Source organism: Chelmon rostratus, chromosome 7, assembly GCF_017976325.1.
Source record: "Chelmon rostratus isolate fCheRos1 chromosome 7, fCheRos1.pri, whole genome shotgun sequence".
Taxonomy (NCBI): Eukaryota; Metazoa; Chordata; class Actinopteri; order Chaetodontiformes; family Chaetodontidae; genus Chelmon; species Chelmon rostratus.
The window spans coordinates 26,493,951-26,519,188 of NC_055664.1; the positions used below are offsets into that span (position 1 = coordinate 26,493,951).

Sequence of the window (25,238 nt, forward strand, 5' to 3'; positions counted from 1 at the left end):
ACCGCCTACACCAAACCAGTCTAACTCCTTGACATTGATGGTATAAGAGGTGTATGACAAAACAAACATGACAGCAGACACCATCCAACTCAACAGTAATGTTTAACGACTGCATTTATGCATAAGACAATATTAAAAGTGATCATTAACAGCCATCATATCTAAAACATGACCAACAAGAGTTTCAAATTCAAAAATGTAGAAAGGTTTTCTCATACCAACACAAGACAACAAGCTTTCTCAGTTTCTTCCCAAACGTTACATTAATAAAGTGCCCCATTGCACAGAAATGGAGGCCCAATAACATTTAGCCTTCATAAGCAACAGCAGAAAAGTTGGAAAAAACATACACAAATGTTAAGAGATCTTACCACAGCAATTTCCTGACCAAGTGTTAAAATGTCCCACTTAGTGCAGTACATATATACAGACAGCGGAAGCAGCTCGAGGTAAAAGAAATCTGATGTAAACACTGACACCATTGATGTAGTGAGATTAACCCTGAGATTCCAAAGCAAGCAGTAAGCAACTTTCATTCCAGGTTGAGAAATATCTGAAAAACTTTCTATACACTGACAAAATGTTTAAACCTTATGCACCGAACAGGGTATTACTTGAGTTTTTACCTGTGATTTGTCATTTCCTTATAAATTACTGATATTCTGGAGAAATTATGCATTTATACACAATGAAAACCTTGTACCATTGTTGTAAAATAGATCAATGTCATAATAAATGAAGGCTTCCTGCATTTGTACAACTGTTGGCTGTAGCTTGACATGTAAATTAACAGATCTACACAAGAGAACTATCCGGGCCACATACATGAGACACATCCTCTTATGGATGAATACCAGACAATTTAGGAATTCATGTTCTTTTTCTATCATCCTTTCAATAACTGCAAAAACTGTGCATGAGATCAGAGAGTTTAACGCCTAAAACTGTGCTGTGACATGTTTCACCAACAGGTTTGTGTTTTAGCTGCCCTTCACATCACTTCCTGGACCACACAGAACCAAATACTGAACTCTAAATTCCTCATTGACTGGTATTCCCCTTTACAACTTAGACATTGTCTTGAAATGTGACTGACAATCTCAGAAAATTACTCCCACAATGACAGTGGCAATACATACATCACCTCTCCTTTTGATGAAAACCACATGACTGTTTGATACTCAACTACAACAAATGCAACTTGAATTCGTTAAAGTTGAAATTGTTATGGTGGACTGCAACCACATCTACTGCATACTCACTGTACTCACTGCTTGTACTTTAAATAGTCAGATAATTAAACATGCAGGTTTTGAGTCAAAACACATCCCTGATAACTGTATAAACATTTAAATATGTACCACATCCTGACAAATCCTTAAAAATAATTTGTTAGTTTTCTTCTTCAGACATTAAAAAAAGAAAAAAAAAAAAGCCAATATGTACACTCCATGTGATGACATCATATCCCATAATTCACAGGACCGAACAGTTGAATCATTATCTGCTCTTTAGTGTTGAGGTGTTTAACCGTTAACTCTAAAATGAATTTGAATGAGTCCTTAATGGTTCAACACATTCAATGATTCCTGAAATCTGTACCAGCGTAATTTTTACTGTTCAACATCAACAAATGCTCACTTTTTATTTCGCACTGTGCCCGGCAAAAAAAAAGTCAGTCCAACCAAAAACATCATGCAAAGGCAGCACTAAAATGTCAGCTCTGTGAATCCCACATTGATGAATGCAAAGAGGATGAGGTGGAACTTTGATGATACCGGTGATGGTGCTGCACCTCCTATCCCTCCATCAGGAGAGGAAGGTCATAGATTGTGAGTGCAAAGTGGTGAAGTTATTTCCTTCCTCTGTCTAGGTCTCCATTGCCATGCCAGCAGCCAATCACATTGCTCGCTGCCGGAGAGTCCCTCCCTCATTGTTTTTCCTGCCTGCTTCGTCGCTGTCTCCTGGCAACAAGGGGGTTAGCTCTGAAAATAAATACATTGGTATATTACTGAATTATAATTTTGAGGTTGTGTAAACCCCAGAGGCTTCACAGTATGTACAGCATGGGCTTCTATCCTTATGGAAATATGTAGCTGAAGCTAACAGTTAGTTAGCTTAGCATACACTGCAAATCAGGGGAAACACCTGGCCTGGCACTGTTCAGTGATGACAAAATCTACCTACCAGTATGTCTAAAGCTCAATAATGAACATGTTGTGCCTCGGTAGTTTAATCCGTACAAAAAACTATAACTAAAACTGAAAAAGAAGTGTTCAACGGGCCCTTACACCCCCCAGTACGTCAGGGGGAGCGACAGCCAAGGTGTTAGTTGACACGACTCTGAACTGTGTGACCTAGACTTCATTTCTTGTTGCCAGTTGGTGGTGCAAATCAAGTGAGTTATTAAAGCAGCAGGGCTGTTTGTTAACTTTTGTGCACGTAGGAGGTGTTACAGAGGTTGAAAGTTTTGTAGCACAGACCACAGACTGTGCAGTTCATCACTGTGACTGGCAAATGTCATTAATGTAACACACAGGACACCATTCAGACCTAAACAAGAAGTGTTTTTCCTTATTTACCTATAATGGTAAATTGCAAGGAAATAACATCTCTGACTATACAAAACATCCAACTGTTACGCTCCCAAATGAAACACTACAAATGTTAGCGGCATCTAGTGGTGAGGTTGCAGATTGCAACCAACTGAAAGACCCTCCCCTCTGGTGGCGGCTAAAAACTCAAGTAGTATTATTAGTATTAATAAGTAATCTATTACATTTTGAAAGTAACCTGGCCAACTGGTTACAGCCTCTTAAATAGAATTTAGACCATCACTCTGAATTCAAATGTGATTTTTAATTGGTCATGGGATACTGTCAATGAAAAGTGGCTCGTCATGCCGCTCTGTACCCACCTTTCATCTCGGTTTCCACCTTGTTATCTGTAGCTGAGTTTGGATGGTTGCAGCTGGCAGATTCAGCTGCATTAGTCTTTACTTCGTCAGGTTTCCGTGCAGCACTGGAGGGTTTCTTCCCATCCACGGTGTCCATCTTCACCAGACAAAGAGTCTGCAGCAGACCCATAGCATCAAAGCTTTCTTCGGAGGATTCACCTTTTCTCCTCAACAACTCCAACACCTGAAATCAGAAGACATACAACAAAATTAGAAAGAGAAGACAAAACATATGTTCCTGCTTTAGTTTCTAAAATTAGTAATTGTATCCTACAATATTACTTCCACTATTATTGTGCTTTCATCATATCGAGAGATATAATATGTAGCTTAGCAGTATTTTTGATCAAAACTGATCACTGAAAGTGATCCATTGCCTTATCAGAGATGGGCTCAATGAGTCCCTCAGTCTCCCATAGAGCAGAAATTTCACACTCTGGCACAGAACATGCTAACACACCTTGATGTATTTGTAGGACTTAAGTTCACTGATGTTTTCGTCCAGGAAGAGCAGATACAGAGAGAGATCGTCCCATTGGCCATCGGGAGTAGGCAGGACGCCAACAGTGGGCAGTGATTGGTAGGTTTCCAGGGAGTGGGCGTATCCATGGCAGAAGAGGGGACGGAGACTGGCATAGATCACCACAGGAATCAGTGCAATGAACAAGACCAAGTTGACAAGGCTGGAAACAAAATGAAACAGACAAGACTGCAGTTTGACATGCAGAGAGGACGGAGAACTGAAACGAGAACTGGAAACTAGAGCCATTATAGAGGTGGACAAAATAAGAGACACCTTATGATATTAGTGCCACGCAGTCTTATCTCAAGCAAAAGGAACTCAAATCTACACATTCTGACACAGTCCAAACAAAAACGTGGGCTTCACAGAGTAGATTACGCTGCACTGCTAATGTTTTGGACCACATTGTATTACGCATGTGTTCATTTTATTGTGTCCAACGTTGTTGGACGTTGTTGTTGCAGGAACCTCTACCCCTACAGTGTGTTTCTATCATAACCAAACGGCGTACTGCAGACAAATACCTCAGCAAAGAGAAGACTCCCACCGCGATGAGCTTACACTGCACCTTGTCAGGGATGCCTGGGTCAGAGGCCAGCAGGCCGACCCGCAGCATGCAGCCGAACTCGTCTGTGACGGAGGCCAGGCGGAGGTAGTAGCCCAAGTAGACGCAGGCACAAAGCAGGGTGACAAGAGTCAGGCCACGACACAGGAGGTAATAAAACAGCAGCACCCGCGAGCAACGCTTGGTCATCAGAAACTTCTCCACCAGCGGGTAATTAAAACAGTCCTCAGTTGAGTCGCTGGAGGCGAGTTCAGAGAATACAGGAGGAGACAGAAGTGATTTCATTGATTAGACATCAAAGAGATCACCTGCTTTTTAGTAGGAATTTATGCTTTATTACGGCTTCATGTAGGATCTTTCATATACCCCCCTGTACCTGTCTGTGATCAGTCCTGAAGTGGCCACACGTTTGGCCAGAGTGACAGCACGGTTGTAACACCTGTCCAGCTCTTCCATTATGAAGCTCAGGTCCGACTGCAGGAGGGGCGCGGCGGAAAACCTCCAGAACAACGCTGGGGTGTACATGAGCACCGCCACGAGCAACAGAATGTAGGGAAAGAACTGGAGGGAAGAGACGAAACAGAGGCCAACAAAAATGAACAAATCATAATATTAGCAATAACATTTTTATTCATGCAATGGTTGATCTAAACGAGATACAAACGAACAAACACAGAAGTCAAACAGACACATGTAAACCATTTTTATTCCTGCAGTGAGGTTGTTCGTTTCCTTCTGATATTCTGTGCAGAGCTGAGTTTTTCTCCAACCAATAAAAACACTGGAGCCAATCATAAAGACACAGTCTCACATGTAACTCAGATGTGGGTTTGCCCATTCTTATCTGTGACCCCACCTGAGCGTAGAGCATAAAGTGGTGCAGCAAACCACCATGACTTGTCCGATTAAGTTTTGGAGATTAATAACAGATTAACAAATCATCTGATTTTTATAAGGCGTCTGTAACTGCAGTGACGTTCCATCTGTTTCTAAGAGAAACAACTTGTACAGGTGACACAGTGATTGGAAAGTAAAGAATTGTTTGACAAGTATCATAAATGAAAGGACAAAGTTTAACACTAAACAATGTTGCTGGCAGTATCTTTCATTTTACTACATGTGTCACTGCACAACATTTCTATGTCCTGTTACACTGAAATTCTAGAGCTGTGCTGCTAGTGTCACTACAGTAAGATCAATTTATCAGAATTAACACCTTGTGGTTGTTTGCCTCCACCAATCAGTCAAGTTATGTTTACATCCACGTCTGTACAGACTCATATACTTTATGATGTTAAGACTTGAGGGAATTTAATAAAAGGCATTATGTGTATTTGTTGGTGAAATTGAAGTTCCCACTATATTGACATGTATGATTCCCGTACAGAGGACTGAGAGAGCTTCCTCACATGGTGCAACGAATCACCTGGAGGTCAATATCAGCAGAACCAATCAACTCATGGTGGACTATGATGCTTCAAATATGGACGCTGCTGCAAAGAAGCAACAAACCGTAAAACGTGGATGCTTCACTCACATGTTCAACCTGCAGCATAGAAGATCTACACAATCAGCACAGTTTCAAGGTGGATGACCAAAGATCAGTGCCACTAATTCAGGATCTGACTAAATGTGAAACATGGTCACAATCTGCCTTCTGTTCCAGAGTTATGGTGCTGAATAACGGAGAGAAAACACAGTCACAGTGAAGCTGTTTTCAAATCAGTTCATCCTTCCAAGGGGATGTTTGTGCCAGATGTAATGAAATTCCCTCCAGGCGTTCCTGAGATACTGAATTCATAAGACGGGATGGACAGACATCCCAGAAACATAATGCAACCAGCTATAGCTGTCTCCAGTGCAGAGGCATAAAATGTAGAGAGACACACATCCTTTAGTGCACTCTGTAGTTAGCCTTAGCCAAAAAATCTTCATAAAAATATTCTCAACCACACCTTAAAAGCTGCCTGTGCACAATGAAAACCTACTACTTTCACTTAAATGTGCCATACAAGGAAATCACATAATACACAGAGAACTCACATTTTAATGATTTAACACAGATGATGTAACTCACTGCTGTATAAAACATTGTGCACAGTAGACGCTTAACTTTTAATTGTAAGATAAGATTTTGTTGACTCATTCTCTTGTTACAGTAGAATAAGAAGGAGAGGTAGAAAACAGAACAAGTAGAACAAATAGAAAATTAAAAAAAAACATGCAAAGCAAAATCAACTCCAGAGGCTTTGTACTTTAGAAACAAAGCTTAGCAATGAATCCTGTTGAACATTTTGGATTCTTCAGAAAATAACTGTCAGACTTTTATCATTCCCAGGCAGCATGACACAGTAGAATGAGCCTCACTTTTGTTTATACCTATCTGCTTACTGCATGGCGCGATGACTCAATGTGTGTTACAAAGTATTTTCCCATATGGTATGTGTGTGTGGGCAGCTTTCAATCATCAACTAAGACCTAACGCTGACTGTGTTTACATGCACTGCACACTAATATTCGTATCATGATAATATTCCAAATTTGATACGTGTCATGTAAACAGCATATTCTGGTTGGATATTCTGAATTAGGCCTGATTCTGAATGGAGTATTTTCCGATTAAGACGTGGAATATACTGATATTATTCAGGCTTGGACATGCACAGTATGCAGCGCATTCACAATATGAGTCTCAACTGGGGTTGCAACACACGACCTCTTGCCTGTTTAGGGTCAACTCTGGGCATTTCCTAGCCAACAGTTTGCAAGGCTGGAGATGCATGCACAGATAAAATGGCCATGTTTCTGGTCAGAAGGAGAAACACACCTGCTTTTAAACATCATGAAAGACTTCAATAACGACAGGTTTTGGATATGCACAAATGTCACAACGCAGACCTTTTAAAGAGGGTGGTTCAACAAATGAAAGAGGGAAGATGTGTTCATTAATCATAGTATGCATGGCTGCATGTGCATTTTCATTAGCTATATAAACAGCTTATTAGGAATATTGTCTTTTTCGGAATAAGGGGGAAAATGTGTGTTTTGTGCATGTAAACATAGTCATTTACACGTGTGAATAGAGTAACCTTGTGTGTGTGTGTGTGTGTGTACCTTGTGCAGCCACAGAGGTAGAGTGTGTGTATGAACAGCTGCCCAGCAGTACGAGTCCACATACGCAGCCTGCCTCCAAGAGAAGTTAGTAGGAGCAAAGCAGCTGATCTGAGTACCTGCGAGGAACAGACACAAGGTGACAGGAACAAGAATGAAAAGTTATGATAAATTTTTCTCTAAAGACAGAAATAAATCTGTTCATTGGTTCGACACTCTTGAACCCATGATGAAGATTATAATCCGTTTGAACCTTTTAAGTTCATGTAAGGTCAGGTTTTCATAAAAAGTGCAGCTTTTCTGCACCTCCTTCCTGGAATAGTCTAGTTCCCTAGTCTAGACCTGAAATAAACCAGATCTGGTTCTGGAAGAGGCTCCACATCTACACTCACCAACTGAAACTTCTTGAGCGAAGGCCAGAGAGATGAGGAGGAGGGGCAGGCCCACCGCCACACAGGTCACCATCTTGTCCACAGCTAGCTCAGTTCGGATGTTGCGGTATCGAGCCTGGTTCGGCTCCTTCAGCAGGAAATCGCTGAACACGTACTCTGTAGCCACGTGGGCGATGGCCATCTCACCGCTCTTCTGTTACCTGCAGCACATAAACAACTCCTGCAGACACAAAAATCAATAAACATGTCTCAGATATTTAGATTCATTCACTGTGTAGAATACTGACATGTATTGACACTGTCTGAAGGCCGTTTTGCCTTTTTGCCAGGCAAATTCAATGTGCAGAATGCAAAGCACGGTGTCAGGTAACAGTGTGCGGTTTCTTTCCAAAGAGGTCGTTAAAGTACCGCAGACAATCACAGACGTTTACCAGTTTGGCGGCTGGTGCTTCCACAAATTGCTTGCTCTGCTTCCTACTGCAGCTCTTACTCAGTTCATGCTAAATGAATGAGACATCACTTTGATTGGTGTGTCATATACAAACCTTTACTGGTGGTTAGCTTGCTTAAGTATCGCCATTTCTATTACAACAAATGTAGCATTCCTAGAACAGCTTACATACAAGCAGTGAGCTTCAGGTGGTGTTGAGCTGGCGAGGAGGGGTCATGTCTGCATGTTGTGTTTAGAAACGGGAACCGACAGTTCATGCATAGTATAACTTTAAAGTAAAACAGTGTCACATGTCTACACATACATCTTAATGTTGTTTTTCTCGAGTTAAATCAACATGTTCTCATATAAATTTGTTAATGGGGAATCTTTTCATGAGTGGGTCTGTCTATCCCACATTTGTTCATCAATAGCATTTCCTGATTAACCTTTTCTCTTCTGTATTATCATTCTACAGTAACGTGTGTGTTGTCAGAACATAGTTGCTGAATACATGATACTTGTGAGCTTAGACGGTTATAATTTTTAATTGACTGATACCTTCCTTAAATTTTCCTTTTTCCACATTTCCAATCAGTGTTTTGCTCGACTCTCAACCAAAGAATGCTAAAATGCAGGTTGTCCAGAAACGTGACAGATGGTACAACTTCTCACCTGGAATGTTTGCATTGATATTTATGAACAACAGTAGTTATGTCCGAAAAGGAGCAGGAAGAAGAAAAAGATAGGAGAAGCATAATTCATTATGTGTGTTTCTTGAAAATCTGGTTGAGTCTGTTCAGGCAAACCTCATTTCATTCATATCTTCTTACCTACATCCCATTCCTCAAAAGTCAAAGCTGCGAAGGCCTATAGTGCTTAAATGTTGCCTGAAGTATCCTCAGCTCAAAACTTAATAAAATTTGGCAGTTAATTCAGGCATTTGTTAAATTGTTGTTTAAATTATTATAACTCTTTGATTGATTGAATAATTTTTACCTGCTAATGATTGTTTGCCTTATTTGAGGGTCACAAGCTGTCAACCATCATTTACCCGCCGGCTCAGTCATGCACACTTCACTGCCAGCCTGGTGCGTTTGTTTCTTGGAAATTCAAGACGTTAGACTGTGAAACATGTTCATGAAACCAAACAACTCGTGACTGTCTTCCCACAACATCAGCAGGCTCCTTTGTTTAAATGGAGATGGGCTTCTGCAGTGTACACGATCATTTTTCAGTTAATGCTACTTTATTTATTGCATTTTCTCAGCTAAAACTTCACATGATTTGGAAGCTAGGTTCACTTTGAGTAAGTTGGTCAGTTAGCTAGCCATGCGATGTGACTGATCAGAAAACGAAATTATTCGGAGAAAAAGCATAAATAGACTTTACCAATACTTTAAAGTAGAGCTGACCTCACTTTAAAGCTTTTCAGTAACTTCAAATTGACCCCTGTTTTCAGGGGTCAGACGAAACTATGGTTAATTAACTGATAATGGTGTTAGCTCATTTTAATTTACTGTACAACGGGAAAATGAACTTGAACTTACCTACCGCATGGATATACAAAAAGGGCCTGCCGGCCTGCTCCCGCTTTGTGTAATTTGTCTATTAAAGTGCCATGGCTGCGAATACACAGCTTCGGCTGTAAAAAAAGACTACTTAAAACTCCAGATGTTTTCCAGGACAGGAGTTAAATAACGCGGCAGACTGCACATTCAACAGATGAGACAATAAACACAACTCGCGAGTCTTCTTCCTGTAAGACAGAAAACTCCTTCCGCCCTTCTTTAAAGCAGATGCCTTCAAGTGCTAATCGACAGCTCTGACTTTTCAGTTGTCCCGCTGCCTTCAAATGAAGCTCGTGAGTTTGTACTTTCGGAAGTCGAGTAAAGTCAGGTACGCAGTATTGATGTCTATAAACAAGGTTGCTTTTATTACCCATAGAAAATTATTACTTTTGTTTTAGACTCGTTTCTCATTACCAAGCAGGATGTTGAAGTGCAGAAAACCACAAAATTGTGGAAAATGTAACACAGCATTAGTTTTTTGTCAGCTTAAAAAAAGCCAAGGAAAACTAAAATTAAGCTAATATTGCCACAATATGAAAAAAAAAATGTACGATCGCAAACCATCCAATAATAACTGCAACCCAAAAGTATTATTATTATCATGATAAATTATATTATTAGAAATTCATGACATGAAATGCAAAGAAATGTGATTTGTGACCAAATGACATCTGTTTCATCGTGACTGCATTTGGCTTGATATTTATTTTTGCGTTTCTGGGACAGTTTGTTATCCCACATTTCTGTGGGTTTTTGTATTTGGACAATATCATCCCCACACTATATGTGCTATCCTCCCTACAGACCCCATCCTCTGTGCCCTGAAGAACAGCTTCAAGGATGCCTCAGATTATCTCGGTCGGGTCACCTGAGTTGAGCTGCTGGTGTGTGATGACTGGGACCAGCATTCAAAGGCAGTGCTTCCCAACATAAGGACTGGGACCCCCGGGATCAAAAGATAAGTTTGTGGGGATGCAAGATGATTGACAGGATGAGAGAGAAGAAAGACACAGTTCTGCTACACAAAATTAGCTTTTGTTGATTTTCTCAAATCTTTGCTTTTTCTTGGTGAATATTGAATATCATTTTCAACTTATTCATATTCAGAAATCTGAGAGAGAAATAATCTTCCCTGCTCACAACAAGTGGACATTGCTTAATTCTAAGGGATCATTAGGCTAAAAGGTTACTGTCCTCAGCGAATACCATCCTACAAAGAGCTCATATCTCAAAAATAGACCTGTGAAAGTTTCTTACATCTTTCTGATCTCAATAGTAGTTCAGGGATCTGTGTCTCTTGGCAGTGACTTTTAATTATTTAACAACAGAGTATATGACAGGGCTCAGAGAGGGATATATATAAGAAAGATTATTTGATTGACAGGTATGTCAGCCTATCACACCCAGTTTGGTGCTTGTTTGTGCCACATCAACTCCAAAGGCTGTGCCATGTTTCCCAGATTCCCAGAGTTTGGTGGTTTTGCGCTTGTAACTGGAAAATATGGTTCTGAGCAGTAAACTCATAGCTTGAAAGGCCCAAACTGTGTCCAAATGTCTGTTTTTCTACAATCTATGTTGAAACTGACAAGTAGGCCTGTGGTAGTTAAAGGCAGCAGCTCCATGAAGTTAACAAACGGGCAAGTCAGCACAAGCCAAGAAGCAGGCAACAACAGCTCCTGAGATGGGATAGTTGTTTCAACTACAGCAGGACAATGTTTTCATGAAATCCTCAGCTGATGAACTCAGTTGACATCATTATGTGATGTCGACTGATTCAATGTCCACGTAAAGCTCCAACACATAAATTCAAATTTCAGATGTTTAAAATGAGTAGAAATTCAGTAGTAGACTACATTAGAGGAAAAAAAAACATCTTTGGGCTTTGTTTATGAGCATGTGTGTTCAGTTGAGTCTCTGTCAGTGCCCTTGACCACGGTGCACCTGAGACCTCGGATTGATTAAATGCAGAGAATGACTTTACCAACGGGAATCAATAAAAGATTACTTAACTTAATCTGTTTACAATATAAAGTGCTAATTCTGCTTCATTGGGTTATGGTTTTCATCGGGGTTCTCTATGAAGTCAAAATCATGATGTCAAAATTCTGACAACTCGCAAACTTTCTCGAGAAAACTGTGATTTCTTCCTGAGATTCTGTTTGTTTCCAACAGTCAGTAAAGGCAGCATCCTCCAGGGCAGCGTGACTATCTACGCAGCATGCAGCGGTACACAGCTCCACAATTCAGCACCAAACTGTATGTACTATCAATACAAATCACGAGAGATAAAATGGCAGTTTGGAGCCATCGTTCACGCCTACGTTAGGTTTATAATTTTTGATGAAGAGTTAATATACGATACTTTGTGTATTCTGTTGAAATATGAGGGCTAAAAAAACAAAACCATTTTGAAATATTTTTGATGTTGGTCTATCGCATTGAATTCTGGGCATTTCTCGCTAGGGACTCCTGGTCCTCCCAACTTCTCACAGCTAGGTCAAGTTGCTGTAATAGCTGAACAATGCTACCGGAAAGAGCATGATTGTATGCCTAAAATACAGGTTTAAAATGTGTATCTAATGGAAACAAAAAATAAAAATAAAAACATCACATTCTTAACGTAGTTAAAATGGTTTCGAAGTAGTTCACGGAAATAAGAGTGGTCATTTACATCCTTTAATTTTGATTCTTTCTTTGAGAATCACAGCACGCACGTCCCAAGCGGTTTTATTCTGAAAATCTTACTCGGAATGTGCGGGCTCTCGTACTGTTTACCTTGACATCGGTGGAAGCTTCACTCCCTCCATTCATTTCATTCGCACACAGTCGCATCCTAACAGCGAGCCCTCCCCTCCTGTTTCTCTCCGCCTGGAAAGATGGCTGCTCCGGTGGTGGTGAGAAGCTCCGGCCCGGCGCTCTGCCCGAGCTTCGCGGAGGTATGTTCGTTCCTGGAGCGATACGGAGCGGCGCTGGATCTGCCCGAGATGACTTTCCCGCAGATGGAGAGGTATCTGCGGGACACAACGACAGGTGAGAGATCGGTGGTAGTGGTGGCGGTGGGGCGAAGAAGTGGTGGAAAGCTGCGACACTTGAAACCGAAGGAGAAGGGGTCCACCACTACCACCATCACCATCATCATCGTGATGATGATGAGGATGACGAAAATGTTGAGTGTGTGGCCCGGAGAGCAGCACTGGAGTGAGTTTAGTCAGCGAGCCTCTTAGTTACGCTTTCTTACCGGTTGTTGACTCTGACACAGCCCGTTTTCCGTGTAAACGACAATTTTTTGTCCAAGTTTCTAACGAAACATTTGGGCAGAGAGAAAACGTAACGTTAGACCGCTAACATACAGCTAGCTCCACTCTAAATTTTACACACTTTGGACTATGTTGTATGTTTGTGCTAAAGTTAGAGGAAACGGATACAGACAGGGCTACAGAATTTGGCACGCTACCCCAAAGGGTTTTGGTAAGAGCCAAGTGACTGTCGTCGATAATGTTGTCAAGGTTGATATTGATCTGTTAACGCTAAACTTGGTGTGGGAGCCATGATGCAGCACAGCCTAGTGACCACACACGGCCAACCAACTAGCTCCGGAGTGTTGTCAGGTGTAATTTTTCACCGGCCTTGCCTCACAGGCAGTCGAATTGGAATGACATCAATATGTCAATCCATTCAGTGTATGGTAATTATTTGCTCACGACAATAATATATTTGTCTTCGCTCTGTACTTTAGACGGCTGACAAAACTGAGCTACTGATGTTAGCTAAAAACAGTGGATGTTATTTTTTTGCCATTGGTAGAGCGGCTGTCAAATCTGCACATGCGCAGTATGGACGCTAGCTGCTGGCTAATTAGTTAGCATTACGGTTCCGTCAACTTTTAGTGAGAGTACAACACGAAGCACTACAGTTAATTTACCGCGTTACAGGTTTTAGAATAGATGTTAAATTTCGAAGCTGTTGTGTTAGTAGCTTTTTAAGTCATGTCGGCTGCTCTTGCCTTTAGCTAGTTACTTTTCAACGGACGTTACCGTTAGTTATGTTGCTTAGCTTCTATACCGTAACGTTAAATAGAACAGAGTTAGAAATAACAGTTAATATTTACACTGCCGTTAGTTGTAATATGTATCTGACATTTCAGAGTCAGCCAAGATTAAAAGCGTTTTCACAGCCGGGATTGTGGGTCTGTTGATAATGTGAAAACGTAGAAACCTAAAGTTTATCGTGCCAGTAAAGGAAAGTGGAATTTCCTGTAAATTCTTGGGCTCCGTGACAGTGTCACATCAGACCACACATCAGAGCCGTGTGTGGGTTCAACGTTGTATTTTTAGTTATTAGTTTATTTACAGATGCTTCTGGGATTTCCTTCTTGTTTTGGAGGCAGAACTGACAGTCACAACAACATCAAGGCCTACAACAGTCAGAGGACAGATGTTATATTAATCCTGACACTGCTGTTATCTCTTATATCCTGAATAAAGACGTAAATGCCTAATAATACACGATTGAGATGAGAATTAACACAGGTAAATAAAAAGTAGGTACAAACAAAAATGGCCAGAGTTGTGTTTTGAATCTAGTCTGTAATGACACATGGTTAAGTTAGCCTTTCTGCACCAGTGAGGTACATGTCAACATCTGTTAGAAACACCTCAAAGAGACATCTCATTAATAAAGAACTTAGAGAGAGAGAGAGAAGTAGAGCATCGGCTTATCTTAAATTTGGTCAACTTTAGAGCCTTGTTTTTACTGTATGTGCAAAAATCATTTGCTGCATATGACTGTTCACATTGTCACAAATATCTACCCAGGAAATAGCTGGCATCCAGTTTTGAGAGCCACAGACACAGTGAACATCTATTTACCAAGCACTGAGCAGACAGTATAAACTATTCATAAGCTAACACAGCACTAGTTATCATGATAATACTTTCAGTGCCGAAATCTTTTTAAAAGTAGCACTGTTATTGTTGATTATAAGAAGTACACTGAGCAATGTGTTAAAACACTGACAAGTGTGTCTCCTTTTTATCGGTGTCTCAGGACATTTAAGTTGCACTGATAAAATGGCTCATAGGCCCCCAAATAAAGTGATATATCAAGCTTTGAGTCTGTCGGTCATGGCTGGAATCATAAATGTCATTTTCCTCTTTCATTTATTTATGAAATAAAGATACAAGCGAGTGCACGACCAGCGTTTAGACTGAAAGGCTGTTAAGTTGTTTATCTGCTGTTACAGACCAGCAGGTGGATGCTTGTCCTGAGCCTGTCAGGACCTGTTGGGACCTGACAGGGAGGGGTGGGTTCGTACAAAAGTTCAGAAATGATGATTGAGTCGGGTCACGTTGGCTGGGCTAGCAATCTACTAAACGATCTGGCTATACCCTGTATTAAACGAGGCTTTTCATGATCATTTACAAGGTGCCCACACATATGAGTCAGGGTAAACAGGCAAGCTTAGCTTAATACAAACTTCAGCTTAGGCGCCATGTTATATTAACTACGTTGGGTTTGCGTCCGACTCGTTTAGTGCCCTTTCGGACCTGGGTCAGGTTTGGACAGACCTGTTTTTCATGGAAAAAGAGGCCATTAGTCAACACATCTGTTTTTGTTTCTAAATTCATCATTCTGTTGAATCTTTAGATCTTAATCACGCTGTTGAGTCATTGATTGGTTTCATTAAAAATCCCCCAAAAGAACAATCCAAAACTGTGATCTAAGACTGTAACACACATAATGATGAAAATATTGACCAAACATAAATGCAAATCCACTCCTGTGTTTTGTGATGTGATTGATCTTTAAAAGGGAAATAACGCTGCCTGTTTAGCCACCTAAACAGGGAGGTACGAGATGGTCCGCTGTAGAAAAAGACGTGATTATTTGCACTTCAGGAGATTGACTGTTTGTTGATGCTGGGCTTGTAGCAGTTTCTGAAAAGTTAAGATGAGCAGTGTTATGTTTCTGATCATCCTGTGTGTCTTCCAGTTCCTAAACCCCTTGTGGAGCTCCACGTCAAGCTGCTCAGAAAACTGGGGAGGACTGTGTCTACTGACCGCTGGGAAAAATACCTGGCTAAGGTGAGGGCTCTGTGTACGTGTGTGTTCGACTGCAGATTCAATTTACACTAACTGCACAGGTTTGCTGTAAAAATGAAGTAGGGTCTGTTCTTCTACATGCTTGGAAGGGGAGGATGAGGTGAGGGATATCAGTTGGTTGAGGAGGAGGCATATGAAAGAAGATTAAACCAGACGTATCAGCGATGGGACAGATAACTTGTGCAAACAGGCTTGTATGCAGTGACTGTATGTAATCATTGTGTCCTGTAGGTTTGCCAGGAGTTGAACAGTACCTGGGCATGGGAGCTGGAGCAGAAGGGCTACCAGGAAATGTCCATGGAGTGCAAGTCAAGTATCCTCAAAGTATGACATGCCCTGTTTGTACTTCATGTAATTAGTGCAGCCAGTAGACTGCAAGCATCTGCAGTGAGTGCAACAACCACATTAACCCACTCTTTGTTATGTTTTTCCCCTTCAACTCCCCCTCCTTGTTCCACACATTTATTTCGTTTGCCCTGCAGTATCTTTGTGAGTGTCAGTTCGATGACAACCTAAAGTTCAAGATGGCGATTAATGAGGAGGACCCAGAGAAGATGCGCCTGCAGCCTATAGGTCGGGACCGGCAGGGCCTGATGTACTGGCTGCAGCTGGACCAGGAGCAGAACATCCGGCTGTACACGGAGGAGCAGGACGACCAGGATGGATCCACCTGGACCTGCATCGTTAGGTAGTCCTGTTGTCTTTGTCTGGTGGATATGTCTCTCGTAATGTTTGGACAGGTGGCACCAGTGTCTCAGGCTGCAATCACATCTATTGTTAATGTTTCCTCTGTTTGTAAAAAAGGATTTTTTTTTACCATCTGCAGCTTATTTTCTTAGAACAGTTGTTTTCTTCTTTCAAAGTCTTTCTAAATCCTTCTCTCCTGTTGATATATATCCTGTTTGAACCACTCATCCATACTGTCCTCTCAGGACACGTAACGACCTGGCTGAAGCTCTAGAGCTTCTCAAGGCCCAGGTTGAGCCAAACCTGAATCAGGAGCGGGACCAGAACCAGGCTGGACCCAGGAGCACCAGCCCCACAGTGAAAGATGCAGGTATGTTTGGGTAATGAGTTGCTTTGGCTCGTAGGGTTCATGTAATGGATGGAAAAGCCATCAGTGGATTGAGAGCTTAAGAATTCATGCTAGCATTAGTCTCAAAATTTTAACAGAGGTAAAATATTTGAAGTGACTAAAATAATCTTATTATCTGTAAATATCTGAAAAGTCTAATATCACACATGATTTTCTTGTTTGGTCCGCCCTGTGCCAATAGTCAAGCCACAGCAGTAATGATAATGGGTAAAAAAAAAACTTGAAATACCCACAAGATTGACTGTGAATGACTGAGTGTGTGTGTGTCTGTATTTGTTATGATGATTTAGGGGATGAGGCCATTGTAAGCACCAACCCTGAACCTTCCATCAACGCAGAGGAACACACTGATATTAAGAAGGTTGACCCTGTAAAGGAAGAGAAGCCCCTAAAACAAGGTACTGAGATTAAAGAAACTTCCAGTTATCCCACTTTTTTGTTTGCTTCCTGAGAAAAAGCACGTTGAATTGAGACAAGTTTGTTTGCTGTTTCTAGGAGTATAACTGTTGCCTTTTTTGTTTTGCAGTGGTAAAGCAGGAGCAGATGCCACCTATCAAGCAGGAAAGCACGGAAGCTGAAGTGAAAGAAGAGAAGTTGGACCACAAACCGCCTGTCTTCGATAACCGCGTGAGCACCATCACCACCATCATCAAATCAGAATCCAGGGATGCTGATGCCCCCAAAAACGCTGTCTCGGTCGTCATGGCACCAGGTGCGACTTTGACAAAACCGGAAACGAACAAGGAGGAGGAAGCAGAGCGGGCAGTCGTCAGAAGCAGCCAGCAGGCCAAGATACCACTGAAGAAGAGGGAGCTTAAGCTTGCTGAGAGCTACCACAGCAACCACCTTAACAACAGTAACAGCAGTAGTATTATTGTGTGTAACCCCTCAGTGATCCACACCAAGGACACGCATGGAAGAGAGGGCAAGGTACCGAACTCATTAGCAGCCCCTGGTGGTCAAGCTGCCTCACAACAGCAACAGCAACAGCAACTAGTGGTCACTGCATCGAGGCAGGAACTGACCAACGGGAGAGCGTCTCTCCTCCTGCCGCACAAAGAGGGCCAAAATGGAGTTATAGGGGTCATAGGACAAGTCGGTGTGGTAGGGCATGTAGGGGTCATCCGCAGCCCATCTGAGCGTCACAGAGCCCCCATTGCGGATCAACAGGAACAAAATGGGCCGAGTTCAGACCACCAGGGCTCCAGAGCTGTGGAGGAAGAGAGGGAGGTGAGCCGGCAGTCAGTACTAGTAAGGAAGGGACCTGTTGAAGGAGAGACAGTGGCTGCTCCTGCTCCTCATGCAGTGATGGAGGCTCAAACAGCCAAAAAACTACTGGTTTCATCCTTAAAATCTGATCAGCTCCCTGAAGTGGTCGAGAGAAAAGTGGATTCTGTCTGTGTTTCCTCGCTGTCTCAGTCCACAGAGGAACCCAAAAGGCAGACAGCAGAAGACCAGAGTAAAAAAACGACAGAGGAGCATTTAGACAAGGGGAAGAAAACTGGCTTCAGCAGTCATCAAAAGAAATATGACAGCCTGGACGAGAGGGAGGAGAGGAGAAGAGAGGTGTCTGGATGCCCTGTGGCAGAAGAAAGAAGTAAAGATGATCATGAAAAGAATAAAAGCACGTCAGGAAAGCTGGAGGCAGACTCAGGGAGCACCGTCCCACCTCCAAAAGTAGACCAGCAGGAAACAAAGGACCACCAGGGAGATGGGGTCAACGGTAGGTTTGCAGCCCCGTTTAGGGTGAAGGACTCTGGTCCTGGAACTGAGGAGAGGCAGGGTCCCCTTGAGGAAGCTTCCTCTGAACTCCAGAAAGAAGGAATCAGGTTGAAGATCAAGATTCCTCCCCACAGGAGAAACAAGTTGAGGGGAAAAGGGGGAAAAGAGGAGGAGAAAGAGAGGGACCAAGAGGTGCATGAGGAAGGGAGGCCACTGAGGAGATCTGCGAGGATCTGCAGGTATGTGTGGAATACATTCCTCAAAACTGACGAGTTCGACTTTTTCTTTGCAATCTGAGGCACAGCTGGTTTGGTTTTGACAGTAAATTCAGTTCCGTCTGTTCTTGAAGATCATCTGCTTTGCCAACCTGCAGGCCGAGCTCGAAGGCGGCGGAGAGCCAGAGAAAGAAACCACAAAGAAAACAAGCACTGCCTACCAGAACGAGGGAGGAGGGGGAGGAGGAGGAGGAGGAGGAAGAGGAAGAAGACGAAGAGGAACAGGACATCACCACCAAGAAAGACAGAAAAACAGAACCTGTTGGTCAAACTAGGAAACAAAGGGTAATCAGTGTGTGTGACACAACACATGAACTCGGGTTATTTCTCCGCTCTAATCTTTCTTTGCTTCTCTTTCTCTGCTGCGTTTTCAGGGCAAAAGGAGGCACCGACGCCCCCGATGGTCCAACATTCGCTCGAAGAGGCGCAAACTGAACGAGGGAGGCGAGATGGAGGACAGACGGAGGAAACGACGAGAGGAGGAGAGCGAAGGAGGGAGCGACTCCGAAGAATCGTGTAAATCAGAGGAGATTCCCAGCGAGGATGCCTGCAGTCACTGCGGCCTGCCCAACCACCCTGAACTGGTGAGAGACGAGCGAGTGCGGTGGTCTGAGAGACTGTTCCATTATTTTATTATACATATTGTACTCTGTGCACATATGTGTGGGTATTTATGGTAAGAAATCGTTTTGGAAATCCTCTCACTTAAAGGCTGTATGTAGCTTAGCATGGTGGTGCTATGAGTGCTAAGAGTTATTCCACTGTGTGTGTGTCTGTGTGTCTGTGTGTGTCCTCAGATCCTGCTGTGTGACTCTTGTGATAGTGGATATCACACTGCCTGTCTGCGGCCGCCGCTCATGTTGATTCCAGATGGAGAATGGTTCTGTCCACCCTGCCAACATGTAAGCTGTGTGTGACAGAGAGAAGGACTAACACATAAAGCACATTTAATCTCTTATCAATCTGAAAGATATTTACATTGTGGTGGTACGACTATATAAAACCCTGACCAAGACCTTCAGTATCAGGTCTGGACATGTTTCAGTGGTGCTAATACAGTGTTGAGGTTTGATACCCAGAGCTAACAAACACCACATTGGTTTGGTTTTGCTCCCTTCAGAAGCTGCTGTGTGAAAAACTGGAGGAGCAGCTGGAGAACCTGGACAGTGCTCTGAAGAAAAAAGAGCGAGCAGAGAGGAGGTAAACACACACACACACACACACACACACACACACGATGATCAATCAGTCAATCTAGCATTTATTAATGACCACACGATCAAAGTGTTGGTGTGGATTTTGACCCTCGTCTCCGCTGTCTCTCCAGGAGGGAGCGGCTGGTGTACGTGGGAATCAGTGTGGAGAACATCATTCCTGTGAGTGGATCACAAAGAGAGCCAGAGCGTGACCTCTTCAAGTTTGATTAGATTTTTTCATTTGAACACAGGAGCCATGACACACGGCTTCATCACATGTCGGTTTCTTTGAACAGATTTGCCCTGTGGTGACTCGAGTGCGTGAGTTTTATTTTTAGATTATTTTTAACACGTTGACATGCTGTCTTAGGAGGGAGATGAGGAGGAAGAGGAGAAGTCGGCAAAGAAGAAAGATTCCAAAAAGTGTAAAAATCTGGGGAGGAGATCAACCAGAGCGAGGAAGCACATCAGCTACAGGTGAGTGTGGCCGGGCGGGGTTACAGGTACGGTGCTGTGTGTGAACAAACAACGTAATGTTACATTCAGCTACGAAGTTTTTAATAAATGTGCAACCTCCATTGTTAACTTTCAGGATGTCGTTAGCTAGCAGGCTTCTCCTGTCTTCTGCTTTGTTGGTGTTTTGTTCGCTGCAACCATCTGTCGTTAAGTGGGAGAGCGTTTCGGTCTATACTTCAGTCCCATTGTTTACAATTTGACCTCTGACGCTAACAGAAGGGCTGCTGAAATGCTTCAGTACAACACTTTTCTACTGTCACAAGATCATCATAAATATGAGGAGAAGATCAGGTGGCTCAGATGTGCAGGGAAAGTAGAATTTATTGTGGAAACAATAAAAATGTGAGATCCCACAGATGCTGTCAGCTTGTGTGTTTTGTGTGTGTGTGCTGCAGGTTTGATGACTTCGACGATGCCATTGATGAGGCTATAGAGGAGGACATCGGGGACCTCTGTGGTGGTGAGAGGACAATGTGAAGCTTAGAAAATTAAATCTCCTTAGAAGACGTGAGCAGCTGGCAGGAAAATATGACATCAGTGACGGCTTAGTTTTAATTAGTTATTCCAGTAAAGCAGCACAATAAACAGCCTAATGTTAAAGTATGAAACTGACTAAATGCCTGTGTTGCTCGAGGTGTGAAGCAGCACACTGACAGAATTTCCACCAAATGAAGAGGACTGAGAACCCAAAGTTTAACTGTAAGTGACCTCTAATTTGGACTATTCTGATGTAGGAGCAGGGCAAGACAAAGACATCACAGCTATCCAATCAGAGGACGGCAAGGAGAGCCAGCGGCCAATCAGAAGCCAGGCCTACTCTGCCAGAAACAGGAAGAAACGGAGACTGAATGACCTGGAGAGTGACAGCACGGCAGCAGAGAGCGAAGACGAGTTCATGCTCAGCAACAGGTAACACACACACACACACAGATTTTCTTCTTTATGAGGCCAGAGTTACTTTCCTTTCCCTTATTTGCACTTTTCTGCAACACTCATTCAAATAAGCTGAGACGCTGCGTAAAACATAAATAAAAAGAGAATGCAATGATTTTCAAATGCTTTTTGACCCCCATTTAATTGATAATACAACACAAACACAAAATATTTAAATTCAAACTGATAAACTTTATTATTTTTTGTAAATATACACTCGTTCTGAATTTGATGTTTGCAACACACCACTCTGCTACGTCACCTCTTTTTTTCAATCAAATTTTTATTAAGAACAAAATCATAACAAATCTTACAGCACATCATGTAAACAACAGAAAATTCACATAAAAATAGAGTTCAAATAAAATAAAACAATCAAAATATGACCCCTGACGTACACCGAGGTAGCATTGGAGGTACAGGAACAAGGTCGTAACTTAAAGGGGGTGCTACCACCTTCAATATGACCCTTATTACTCAATACAGAGTAAAATTGAATAATGAAACAGAATTTAAATGGTGAGAAAGGGTCAAAGTAGAAATAAATAAGATAATAAATAAAAAAATAATCATCATAATAAATAAATAATAATCTTTAATTGAAATACTAATTAAATGAATAAATAATCAATGAGAGAGAGGAAAAAAAATAGTATGAGTGATGGCCCAAGTCTACCTTCCTGAGCACATTAACATGCCCATATATTTGCATAATTACCTGTTTACACATATATTTATAGACCTTCAGATTCACATTCCCTGGTATGCAGAGGTTGGCAGGTATATCTACACATTAAGTGCTCAATTACCTACTAAAGAAATGAATACGTCACTTCTTATTTTAACAACACTCAGTCAGTGTTTGGGAGCTGAGGACACTAATTGTTGAAGTTTTGACATTTGTAAAAAAAAAAAAAAGAAGAAATTGTACCGTATTTGAGTGAATGAAGGTCGAAAAGCTTCTTTTTTTATTTAGTTTTATGCGACTTCCCTCGTCTGTGTTTCTGTTTCCGTGTCACCGTTCTCTCTTTAAGATGCATTTTCTTCCATTTGGCTCATGTTTCTAATCCTCTTCCCCCTCAAAGCTCAGAGGATGAGGATTTCGGTGCGTCAGGGGCAGATGATGATGAGGAGGAAGATGAGGATGCGGGCAGCGACATGGGCAGCTTGGACAGTGGGACCCGCCCCAGACGGGCACTGAGAGGGGTGTCTAAACTCCGACCCAGCAGGACTCAGCGCAGGGGCAGGAAACGGCTGAGGCGGCGGCGGAGACGCTCCTCCGAGGAAGAGGAGGAGGACACTGATGAAGAAATGGGTGAGTCTCCCTCCAAGACACATTTTTTTTTTGCATGACAATTCATTGATTATCAAAATTGTAATCTACCCATTTTCGCCATCACCGCATCCTCTCCAGACTCGGATCAGTTCAGCGACATGACTGACAGCGACGCTGACAAGAAGAGGCGGGGCCTGAGGCGGGGCCAGCGCCAGCAGGTCAACTACCGCGAGACGTCCGAGTCGTCGGACAATTCCCGGACCTCCGGCAACAAGCACAAGGTCAAAGGGCGCGGCAGGCCACGCAAGGAGCATCTGTCGAGCGACTACAGCGATGGTCAGTCGCCACCTCCTTTCACTTTGAATTCATGAGCAGGAAGTAGAAACCACAAGCTGTTATTGACAAGTTCACTCATTTCCTGTCAGTTTTATTTATATCACCAAAAATCTAAAATGTGTCTTTACAATCAGTCCAACATACACCTGACCTTTGACCCTCAATTCAAATGAGGAAAAACTGACGGCTGAATAATAGGAAGTGAGCAAACATGTGATTTATTTTTGATTTTGTGTTTCAGACACACGACTGAAAAAAGCTTTTTATTGAACTTTTATTTAACTCTCTAGTAATGAATACAGGAGGAAGGCCAATAACTGAAAGCTGTCTCTGTTTCTCTCGTAGTGTCGCCTTCTTCCAGAGACTCTGATGAGGAGGACGACTATGAAGACGAAGAGGAAGATGAGCAGAGAAGGAGAGTGAACAGGAGGAGGAGAGAGGAGGAAAACCTGCAGAGGAACAGGAAGAGAGAAAAGCAGAGGAGGTACAAAGACGAGGAGGAGGATGACGGAGAGAGAGGCAGGCGGCTGAAAAGGAAACTGTTGGAGAAGGAGAAAGACAAGCGGAGGAGATTAAAGAGGACGGACAGAGAAGAGGAGGACCTGGAGAAGATGGGCAGGGGGAAGAGGAGGGAGATACTGTCCCAGCAGCGGCGCAAACGGCTCGCTCAGATGCTGAAGAAACGGCGCCCTTCCACGGACGAGGAAGACGAGGAGGAGTCAGAAGAATCCGAGTCGTCATCGGAAGAGGACCGTCCAGTCCGCAAAAGACTCAACCGCATCGACTCCGACGACGACGAAGAGGAAGACGAGGAGGAGGAGGAGGAGGGAAGACAGAAGGCGACGACCAAAAAGTCTTCGGCGGCGGAGAGGAGGGCCGACAGCGACGCTCAGGACAAGGGGAGGGGCCGTAGCCTGTCTCCGTCAAACGGACATCGGACCTCCAGAGGCCCGGCGAAGCCCGGGGCGGGAAGTCCCGCTGGGCCCAGGGACAGTGCAGGATCAGGCAGGCACAATGGCCCCTTACATCCAGAGGAGGAGGAAGACGAGGAGGAGGAGGAGGAGGAGGAGGAGGGCCAGACAGACTCATTAAACTCTGTCCAGAACAGTCCGCAGTCATGATGGCTGTCTGTGTGAGTAACGCTCGCTTCTTTGTTTCAGTCGTTTCTTTTAACTGTCAGGCCTTTTTACCCACAAACCACCTCTGGAACTGGCTCCCTCCCCCTCCACCTCTTCCCCCTCTCGCCCTCCCGTCTTGCTCTTCCACCTCGCTGTTGTATTGTGGTAGAGTGCTTTCCACGGTCACGTGCTGTACGTCACTCATTTCCACTCGCCGTCGGCCCTGGCACAACGGAAGCCAGCCGGACCAAAAACCGACCTCGCCGCGGGACTGCCGGCACGTCGGGTGTCAGTGGACGCGCTCGCACGCGGCCCGAGCTCATCGTGACCATTTCTCCGAACTCTGGAGCTGCGGGTGTCGTTCTGGTGGGTCCATGTGACAGGATGACAGTGGATTCGTCCCGTCTGGACACAGGATCTGTTTGTAGTGTACCTCATCCTAAAGCACTTCATCATTCTCATAGCACTTAATAACCCGCCGCCGAGGAGAGCGCCAGCGTCAAACCGAACACTTTGGATCGAGCTGATGGTCGGAGAGCAGACTGGATCCCCGCAGCCGTCTGCCGGTGCACAGCTTTGCTTTCTTTGTCTCCACCCAAATACAATGGAAGTGAACGGAATTGTGTTTGTTTTTGTCACAAACACAATTTTGGTGTTTTCATTGTCGTGGTGCTGAACTGAAAATGACCCGTTAGCCGGGGGGGCGGGGGGGGCGCACTGCTGCATGCTACACCCATCCTTATCTTGGTTTCCTGTCAACACCGTCTGCGTGGTTCAGATCCTCGTGGAGGTACAAGTGAGAACTGTAAGTGATCCTGTGGAAAATCAATTAACCAAATGATGAAAGCCTAAATTACACTCAAACTACAGTAAAGCTTCAGTCTGGTTAGATTCTCAGGAGGAGGAGGAGGATTTCCTGCCATAACAATCTGATCATAGACTGTGTTTTTAGGTTTTGAAGTGTCGGACAGACAAAAAAAAAAAGAAAGTCAATGATTAAAAAACTGACCACCACGAGGATTCAGCACTCGTGTCTTAATTCAGGCAGTTAAATAGTCACTTTAAAAATATTTGGTCTTTCAATGCAGCTTCCAATCATTTCATCTCAGTTCCCTGAAGTG

The 25,238-nt window shown here is 43.2% G+C and overlaps 2 protein-coding genes across 3 annotated transcripts; one reads left to right on the forward strand and one right to left on the reverse strand.

Moving 5' to 3' along the window:
• Nucleotides 1-83: 83 nt before the first annotated feature.
• On the reverse strand, nt 84-9,720 carry LOC121609323 (pannexin-1-like). Its single transcript, XM_041940914.1, has 8 exons — nt 9,528-9,720; nt 7,548-7,767; nt 7,159-7,274; nt 4,421-4,605; nt 4,004-4,282; nt 3,417-3,639; nt 2,918-3,140; nt 84-1,985 (listed from the first exon to the last, which is right to left on the reverse strand). The coding sequence occupies exons 2-8, from the start codon at nt 7,726-7,728 to the stop codon at nt 1,900-1,902; spliced, it is 1,293 nt and encodes a 430-aa protein (XP_041796848.1). The 5' UTR covers nt 7,729-7,767; nt 9,528-9,720; the 3' UTR covers nt 84-1,899.
• Nucleotides 9,721-12,424: 2,704 nt separating this feature from the next.
• Nucleotides 12,425-25,134, forward strand: rsf1a (remodeling and spacing factor 1a). Of its 2 annotated transcripts, none has more exons than XM_041941097.1 (18): nt 12,425-12,578; nt 15,540-15,631; nt 15,881-15,973; nt 16,132-16,337; nt 16,582-16,706; nt 17,036-17,143; nt 17,272-18,706; nt 18,841-19,027; nt 19,117-19,326; nt 19,540-19,644; nt 19,863-19,942; nt 20,070-20,118; nt 20,309-20,415; nt 20,850-20,914; nt 21,189-21,363; nt 22,473-22,702; nt 22,802-22,999; nt 23,345-25,134. In XM_041941097.1, the coding sequence occupies exons 1-18, from the start codon at nt 12,425-12,427 to the stop codon at nt 24,118-24,120; spliced, it is 4,395 nt and encodes a 1,464-aa protein (XP_041797031.1). In that variant the 3' UTR covers nt 24,121-25,134. The 2 variants fall into 2 exon arrangements, with proteins under 2 accessions (XP_041797031.1, XP_041797032.1); XM_041941098.1 differs by having other exon boundaries at nt 21,195-21,363.
• Nucleotides 25,135-25,238: the final 104 nt, after the last annotated feature.